The sequence below is a fragment of the Nicotiana sylvestris genome, chromosome 4 (genome assembly GCF_000393655.2).
Source record: "Nicotiana sylvestris chromosome 4, ASM39365v2, whole genome shotgun sequence".
In the NCBI taxonomy this organism is placed as follows: Eukaryota; Viridiplantae; Streptophyta; class Magnoliopsida; order Solanales; family Solanaceae; genus Nicotiana; species Nicotiana sylvestris.
Window position 1 is genome coordinate 6,571,029 of NC_091060.1, and position 10,073 is coordinate 6,581,101.

Consider the following 10,073-nt stretch of genomic DNA (forward strand, 5'->3'; position numbering starts at 1 on the left):
AAAAGACTCATTCTTATTGTATAAAACATCAGAATTATAGCCAGCGTGCACAAATAGCTGATTCTGGGTAATACTTTTTGACAAAAGATCAACTATGTACATATAGAATAAAATTGGGTATATATTTTGGTTGTATTATTCCTTATAAATCTCATATAGGTATCAAAGTGGGATACTCATTAATGGTTCGAGGTACCACAAAGAGTATATACTTACCTGCACCAGATGTTTGCACCAAACTATAATAATTTACCATAGTTAAATAATTTTAATAGGTGAAAATATATATGATTAAGTAATATGAGTTTATTTGTAAACACATGGTATACACCTATTGGTTTAGTACAAATACCCACTACGGATAAGTTTTTACCCACAAAGAGTTCTGTACTTATGTGAGATGAATGACGCTCCTTTATTCTTAACTAGTGGTATGTGATTCGAACCTTGAAAATAAAAACTCTGGTAAGGAATACTTTCTCTTTAATAAGTTTTACGCCGTGTGAATTTGATTTAATCGGGATTCCAATACAGATACCACACACTAGAACACCAGAATTTACGAGGTTCAGCTAATTTTGCCTACTCCTCGGACACAACCAATATTTTATTTCACTCCAAAAATACAAGTGAAATAATACTAAAGAGAGAAGATACAAATGCCTTAAACATATGAGAAGGCAAATGAGAGGTTTGTTTCAATCCTAAACATTAAGCCTTCTTTTATAGGGGGAAAATCCCCTCAACTTTTGTTTTCCCAATGAAGTCATTCTGGATCCCTGACTCGTCTCAAAGGCCGACCTCTTCCGAGCCAAAGCTAAAAAGGAAGTCGGAGCTTGGTCCACATCGAGAAAAAACGCGGCTCGATCGACAAAAAAGAAGAGTAGCCTCCCTAGAACCTGGCAAAGTCATCCCCTTTCCAAAACATTAACATAGGTCCTCAGGCAGCAACTGTGGAAGCAGACTCCGTGAAAAAGTCGTGTGCATCAAAGAAAAGCATCAAGTTCGAAGAAGATCTCAATTTATAATGAAGAAATGAAAAAAAAAATCAAGGTCAACTTGTTGATAAAGATTATAAGTGTAATTCGTACAAGCGTCCCCCTTAGGACCCGCGCGCGGACCAACCATTGAAATGTCAAACAAATTATAATGATACTTGATGATGGAAGTAACATAAATAAATAAATTACTAAATAATGTAAGATAAAGTCCTTAATTAGTACCCAAAAAAAAAAAAATGATCGAGAGGGTTTTCAAATCAAGGTTACTCTCTCCGGTTCACTTTAATTTTTTTGGCTGTTTTCACATATACTAAGGACTCCATGTTTTAGCATCAATTAATATAAAAATTGAGCATATTAACCTTATCAATTTGTTCATCGTAAATACAACAAATACTTCTAGGCTCTTTATTCCAAGGGAAACTTTGAAAAAAAAAGTTAATTTGTTATCTTGATATCTGAAAAAAATCCAATATTGTGGACCATAAAAAAGGGCCAAAAAATCAATTAAAGTAGATCGAAGGGAGTAAATTTTTATGTCTTATATATACAACAACAACAACAATAATAATCCCACTGTAATCCCATAAGTGGGGTCTGAGAAGGGTAGTGTGTACTGTATACGCAGACATTACCCCTATCTTACGAAGATATATAGGCTGTTTCCGATAAATCCTCGGCTCAAAGAACAGTGAACTAAATCAACTAAAAAAATTATGTCTTACATATGCTAGTACTAAATAGAGAAATGAGATCCTACACCCTTTGAATCGTGAATTTAATTAATTCTTAATACTGAAGTTGTAGAAAATTCACCAAATTAGATATTTTGATAAGGTAATTAGATAAATTTTAATGCTAAACATTAACCAGTAATCTGATAAAAATAATAACTAGTCGAAGGTCTCTTGTTAGATTGTACTAATATAAAGTACAATTTTTTTTACACAATCAGAGTATATATAACGTATAATACATGTTTTAACGTGAGAACATTGAGACCAAAATAACAAAAGGAAAAAAAACACATCACTGTTTTGCAACCTGGAAAGGAAGACAGAAAAATATAGAGTTGTTGGATATAGAATAATAAACACGTCAATTTAGAAATAGGGTAAAGGAAAATATAATCGTCAAAAAAGATATTTATTCTTGGCTTTTCTTTTTCTTTTTTTATGACCGTCGACTAAACTAAAACACTGTTAAGAGAAAACTGATTAACAAAAACGTAGAAAGAGTTCACTCTTAGAAACACTAAGTATGGTGGGATGGATGAAATTTTAGTTTCTATATGAGAAAAAAAATCAATATAATTTTTCAACGAAGGGGATTCAATTCTTCAACCTAGCTTCGCCACTGCCCTAGGGGTATAAATCCAATTTAATCGAGTTAGTGATTTCCCAATCAAACCTGGCTAACAGATAATTGAGCTTCCAGGAGTTAGTGCATTGGATTCCTGGAATGGTATAAGGACTGCCCCGCTATCTCCCATATAGATTCAGTGAAATTGAACTCCATAAAAATATAATATGCTAATATCAAGATAATAAGACCCCGTGCACCTTAATTATATATAGATTCACAATGACAACCAAATCAGAAATATACATACACATAAAGGTCCACCAAAAAAAGTGAAAAAAAAAAAGAGCAATTTTTACAAACAACTTGAAGTGTTATTTTTGGGATGAACTCATCAAAAGCTCATCTAACAAGTCAGCTCCCAAGTCTTGAAAAACCAAAACAGTTTTCTTCTTTCTCTTCTTCCTATTTCTCCTATGTTTCACACATCTCATTTTATTTGTTGCTTTTAAAACAGCAGCTGGAGACAATCCATCTTCACAAAAATACTTAATATTTTCAAGTGATTCTCTTACTTTATCCATAGGAAAATTGAGTAGTGCCAATGGACCTCTCATTGAAAGTGCAGCTTGATCATATGCTAAAGCAGCTTCTTCTGCTGTATTAAAAGTACCTAACCAAACTCTCATTCCATTTCTTGTTGAGTCCCTTATTTCTGCTGCATATTTTCCCCATGGTCTTTTTCTAACTCCTATATAGTGCTTTTCTTCTTTTGTTGTGTCTTTTTTTTGGGTGGAATTGTGTGATGTGACCTCTTCTTCATGATGATTGCTTCCTTTCGAGGAATTCGTAACGTCTGAGGATGAAGAACTTCTTGGTATCTGGCGATCATCCTTTTCGTCGAAAGAGTCAACTTCTTCATGATGATTGCGTATTTTCGAGGAATTCGTAACGTCTGAGGATGAAGAACTTCTTGGTACCTGACGATCTTCCTTTTCATCGACAGAGTCAATTTCCCATGGATAATTAGTCAAATGGTCATGATCTAAGAAAAGTTCATTATTCCATTGTAACGGTGATTGATCTTGGAAGAAATTGAAATTTGGGTATTGAATTTGAAGGGATGGAAATTCCATTTCCATATAGGAATTGAATAATTTTTCATGACATTTCAATAAAAACTCTTGGATAGTTAACATTTACATAGAAGGTGCATTGGATGAGGAAGAGGAGAATAAGAATAGGTTATTTTTGTGTGGAGTACTTGAGGAAGCTATATTATGGATTGTACAATTATATGTGTGAGATATGACACTTTCAATATTGTTCAAAGACTTTTCCCACTGCCTCTCTTGACTTGACCCAAACCACATCAAGTCTTCCTCATAAAGGAAGGAAATTAAATATGAACAAGAAAGGTGTCTTATCCATCCATTTGTAAAGCATAAAAAATAAGGATTTAACTGTAAATTTTTCTAATCTTTGATACCAATACCAGTTACCATTTTAATCTTATTTTCTCTTCATCTCTATAAAGAGATGTGACTACATAAATATTTTTTATACTGATAATGGATAAATTTTTTAAAGAGAAATTACCAGCTATGTCCATTTATAAGTAGCTCATTATAAAAATTGGTCAATTGATAAAATATTACTAATATTAATCAAATTAGCCAATTAGTTATTTGTAGCAAAAAATATCAAATTTTTGCTTTGTTTTGAGTGAGTGTTATTAGAATAGATTGGGAACAATTTAAGGAGTTTGAATCTCAGTTTTGGGATAATTTGGTGAAGTTTTGAGGTGGTTTGAATTGAAAATTCGGTAAAAACTAAATCCGGAAAAATGATATGTATCATATTTGTATCTATTGTGTATCACATGTATATCCATGTATACCTGTGTGTGAGATACATGCGTGATACATGTTTGATACATGTGTCGCAGAAGACTTTTTTGAACTCAATTTAATTACGAATTTTGATACAAAAACAGCCCAAATCACCTCCAATTTTCCTCAAATTTTGTATATTGACTTATCTATATATTTTCAATGAATTTCAATTATATCCATTGAAAAAGTTTCTTTTTTGTTTAGATTTTTGGAATATGTATATATATTTTTTATATTTTATCACCTTATTTGCTACCTCATCCATAAAATTTCCTTTCCGTCTTGTATCTAGTGTTGCTAAGCACGCTTAAAAATATGGAAGGTGATTTTTGCATGTGATTCTTTGAGAGAAAGAATCCTATTATTTGGTTTTTCAATTTTTGTTGGTTAATTTTGGTAAGTCTATGATTAATGGTTAGAAGTTGATAAGTTGAGATTTATTTGGGACATTTGTGTAAGTTTTTCAATTTTAAATTCTAAAAATAAATATAGGGTAAGCTTTAGGAGTGTACGTAGGGGCCGGTGTGTAAACCCTAGGAGAAAAGCAATACACTTCACCTTTGTCAAGAATTTGGTGTCATGGTTGTAATAAATTGACATCAATTTTGTCCAAGTGGCAACTTTGACATGTTTTATCTTTAAGATGAAACATGAAATCTCATGAAATGTCTATAATATAGGCTGTACTGTAGACCCTACATGATTGTTATTGATAGAGTCATCTTTGTTCAAGGGTATTGTTAATTGATTTTTACTGAAAAATTAATTATATTAAGTAGATAGCTAAATTATATTAAGTGTATATATATATTATAAAGGGCAACCCGGTACACTAAGCTCCCGCTATGTGTGGAGTTTGGGAAAAGGCCGAACCACAAAGGTCTATTGTACACAATCTTAGACTACATTCTGCAAGAGGTTGTTGATAGGACCAAACCTATTGTTGTATGTGAAAGTAGACAAAACAAAATAAAGAAAAATCAAAAAGAGATGAAAATATGATGTAAGCGCTTACATCGACATTCTTGTGATGTAAGCGCTTACCTCGACATTCTTATGATGTATGCGCTTACATCAGCATACTTATGATGTAAGCGCTTACCTCGGCAGGGCATTCAAATGCCAATAAATAGTGGTCTACATTTTCATATGTAGATCATCCCAAAACTTCTTCTTTCTCTCTTAAATTAATAAAGAGCTATTCTTTGTGTGGCTGTGGAGTAGGCAAAAATTGCCGAATAAATCTTGCCTTGTCTTGTGCAATTTATTGCTTTTCTCTCTTAAATATTCTTTTCCTTCTATTATCTTGACACACTTCCTAACAACTGGTATTAGTGCACATGCAGTGTAATTCTGGTAGAAAAGTATAATATTGGTGCATGTACTATTCCCAAGAATAGTGCGACACTATTGATCATTGTACTATTCACATGCACTATTCACATAAATTTTTTGTGAAAAATGGCATCGGAAGAAGGAAAGGTTAAGATTGACAAGTTCAATGGCAAAGATTTTGGATTCTGGAAAATGCAAATAGATGATTATTTGTACCAGAAAAAATTACACTTACCTCTGACCGAGGTGAAATCGGGGACTATGGCCAAAGCGGATTAGGATCTATTAGATCACCAAGCTCTTGGTGTGATTCGTTTGACGCTAACACGAAATATGGTGTTTAACATCATTAACGAGAAGACCACTGTTGGCCTGATGAAGGCGTTATCAAATATGTACGAGAAGCCATCTGCTTCAAATAAAGTCTATTTGATACGTCGATTGTTCAACTTAAAGATGACAGAAGGTGGATCGGTCACAGAACATATCAATGAGTTTAATATAATATTAACTCAGTTGAGTTCTGTTAATATAACAATTGATGACAAAATCAGGGTGTTGATTCTACTATCATCTCTACCGGAAAGTTGGTCTGCAACAGTAACTGCAGTTAGCAGTTCATGAGAAAATACCAAACTCAAATTGAATGATATTAGAGACTTGGTTCTAAGCGAAGATATTCGCCGAAGAGAATCAAGTGATTCCCTAGGATCTGCTTTTAGTACCGAAAGCAGGGGGAGACTCAACCAAAGAGGACAAAGTTATGGTCGTGGCAGATCAAAGTCAAGGAGAAGAGGATAATCCAAAATCGCAAGGACATTACTTGTTGGAATTGCAATAAAAAGGGTCACTACAGTAGCCAGTGTAGAGAATCAAAGAAGAAGAAGGAAGAAAATTCAGCAAATGTAATTGTTGAACAAGTCGGTGATGCACTAACTTGTTGTGCAGACAGTCCAGTCAAATCTTGGATTCTGGAATCAGGTGCATCCTTTCACTCTACATCATGCAAAGAATTATTGCATAATTATATTGCTGGAAAATTGGGAAAGTTTATCTAGCAGACGGCGAACCTCTCGACATTGCCGGAAAAGGTGAAGTTCATATAAAGACTTCACAAGGCACGCTATGGAAATTACAAAATGTACGACATGTTCCTGGCCTCAAGAAAAATCTGATATCTATGGGTCAGATTGATGGTGAAGGATATACAACAACATTCGGCAATGGATCGTGGAAGATAACCAAAGAGAATTTGGTTGTGGCACGAGGCTTCAAAAGGGAAACACTTTATGCAAATGCAATACAATGAGATACTGTAGCAACAGTTGATCATGACCGTGATACAACATTGTGGCACCGGAGGCTCGGGCATATGAGTGAGAAGGGAATGATTCTTTTGGCATCCAAAGAAAAGTTGCCAAACCTAAAACATATAGAATTAGGTTTGTGCGAAGATTGTATTTACGGGAAACAAAAGAGAGTTAGTTTCTCAAAGGTGGGAAGGACGCCAAAGAAAGAGAAGCTGGAACTAGTGCATACAGATGTGTGGGGACCAGCTCCTGTAGCTTCTCTAGGAGGCTCACGCTATTATGTCACCTTCATTGATGATTTCACAAGAAAGGTATGGGTTTATTTTTTGAAAAATAAATCTGATGTGTTTGTTACCTTTAAAAGATGGAAAACTGAAGTTGAAAATCAGACAAGTCTAAAGTTAAAATGTCTAAAATCTAACAATGGAGGAGAGTATGATAGCCAAGAGTTCAAAGCATTTTGCTCGGCGAATGGGATTAGAATGATCAAGACAGTTCCTGAAACACCGAAAACAAAATGGTATTGCTGAGAGGATGAACAGAACTATGAATGAACGAGCCAGAAGTATGAGAATATATTCTGGATTGCCGAAGTATTTTTGGGCTGAGGCTGTTAACACGTCAGCTTACCTCATAAATAGAGGACCCTCTGTACCGCTGAATTTTGAAATTCTTGAGGAGGTATGGACAGGAAAGGATGTAACTCTCTCACATCTGAAATTTTTTGGTTGTGTTGCTTATGTGCATGTAAACTCTAATGACAGAGATAAGCTTGATCCTAAAGCAAAGAAATGTTTCTTTATTGGGTATGATGATGTTAATTTTCGTTATCGATTTTGGGATGATCAGAATAGAAAGATCCTAAGACAAAGGAATGTCACATTTAATGAAAATGTGATTTATAAGGACAAGCTTGAAATAGAACCAACCAACACCAGCAAACAGACAATGTCTGAAACAGTTGAGTTAGAAGAAATCTTAGAAAATGTAGTGGCTAGAGGGATTACAACTAATTCTGAAATTGAAGATGAAGTACCAGAAGCCGAATTTGAAGAAGAACTAGAAGCCGAACCTGGATCATAACCAGAACCGGAACTAGAGATAGAATCAAATGCAGAACCAAATCTGGAATCAGGACCTGAATCAAATTCGGATTTTGTTACTCATGAACCTACATTGAGGAGATCTAAAAGAGTCATAAATGCTCCAGATAGGTTAACTCTCTCTCTTCAGTATTTACTTCTAACTGATGCTGGAGAACCAGAGCATTTTGTTGAAGCAATGCAGGTGATAGACTCGATAAGTTGAAGCTGGCCATGAAAGAAGAGATGAATTCTCTTCAAAAGAATAAAACATGGATACTTACGGAGTTACCAAAAGGAAAGAAGGCATTGCAGAACAAGTGGGTGTGTAGAGTCAAGGAAGAGCATATGGTAAGAAGAGATACAAATCACGATTAATAGTAAAAGGCTTTCAGCAGAAGGAAAGAATTGACTACACTAAGATCTTCTCTCCTGTAGTCAAATTAACTACTATCAGGTTGGTGCTAAGTATCGTAGCTGCAGAAAATTTGCATTTGGAGCAGCTAGATGTTAAAACTGTTTTCTTGCATGGTGACCTTGAAGAAGACATCTACATGCAGCAACCTGAAGGTTTTCAAGTTTTTGGTAAAGAAAACCTTGTGTGTAAGTTGAGGAAGAGTTTGTATGGTTTGAAACAAGATACCCGACAATGGTTCAAGAAATTTGATGGATTCATGCATAAAAATGGTTTCACACGATGTGAGATGGACCATTGCTATTATATCAAAAATCTTGATGAATCCTATATCATTTTACTGTTGTACGTTGATGATATGCTAATTGCAGGATCTAGCATAAATGAGATCAATTTGGTCAAGCAACAACTGGCGGAGGAGTTTGAAATGAAAGACTTAGGACCAGCTAAGCAAATGCTTGGGATGAGGATTAGCAGTAACATGTCGGAAGGAACCTTAATTGTCTCAAGAAAAGTACATACAAAAGGTACTAAGCAGGTTCAGTCTTCATGATGCAAAGACCAGAAGCACTCCACTTAGAAGCCATCTAAATCTGTCAAAGGACCAATCACCTAAGACAAATGAAGAAAGGAAGTACATGTCTAAAGTTCCGTATGCTTCAGCAGTAGGAAGTTTGATGTATGCTATGGTTTGCACTAGACCTGACATAGCTCATGCTGTTGGAGTTGTCAGTAGATACATGTCAGATCCAAGAAAGGAGCATTGAGAAGGTGTAAAATGGATATTGCGATATCTCAAAGGCACCTCACGTATGGCACTTTGTTTTAAAAGAGCAATATTATCTTACAAGGTTTTGCTGATGCAAATTTAGGCGGCGATCTGGATAGTCGAAAAAGTACACGGGCTACGTGTTCACCTTGGGTGGTACTGCTGTTAGTTGAATGTCCAGACTTCAAAAAAGTGTTGCTCTATCTACCACTGAAGCAGAGTACACGACAATCTCAGAAGCTGGAAAAAAGATGATTTGACTCAAGAATTTTCTTAAAGATCTAGGTAAAGAGCAGGACAATTGTGAGCTTTTCAGCGATAGCCAGAGTGCAATTCATCTTGCTAAGAATCTAGTGTTTCATGCAAGATCGAAGCATATCCAGTTGAGGTATCATCATATCCGAGAGTTGATAAACGAAGGAACTCTTTCCATGCAGAAGATACCAGGATCAAAGAACCCGTCAGACATGTTGACCAAAGTTGTCGGTGTTGACAAACTGAGGCTGTGCACTGCCTCAGTTAGCCTTCAAGACTAATAGCGTGAAGGCGCCACCAGAGAATAGCAAATCTTTTTTATTTTATTTTCTTTCTTGATTTAACATAGGTTTGAGGGGGAGATTGATAGGACCAAACCTATTGTTGTATGTGAAAGTAGACAAAACAAAAGAAAGAAAAATAAAAAAGAGATGAAAATATGATGTAAGCGCTTACATCGACATTCTTGTGATGTAAGCACTTACCTCGACATTTTTATGATGTAAGCGCTTACATCATAATTCTTATGATGTAAGCGCTTACCTCGGCAGGACATTCAAATGCCTATAAATAGGGGTCTACATTTTCATTTATAGATCATCCCAAAACTTCTTCTTTCTCTCTTAAATTAATAAAGAACTATTCTTTGTGTGGCCGTGGAGTAGGCAAAAATTGCCAAATAAATCTTGCATTGTCTTGTCTTGTCTTG

The 10,073-nt window shown here is 35.0% G+C and overlaps 1 protein-coding gene across 1 annotated transcript; it reads right to left on the reverse strand.

Annotated features, from left to right (window-relative positions):
- Positions 1-2,539: 2,539 nt before the first annotated feature.
- LOC104242961 (ethylene-response factor C3-like) lies at positions 2,540-3,672 on the reverse strand. Its single transcript, XM_009798070.2, has one exon. It carries the CDS (start codon positions 3,500-3,502, stop codon positions 2,678-2,680), a length of 825 nt encoding a protein of 274 aa, XP_009796372.1. The 5' UTR covers positions 3,503-3,672; the 3' UTR covers positions 2,540-2,677.
- Positions 3,673-10,073: the final 6,401 nt, after the last annotated feature.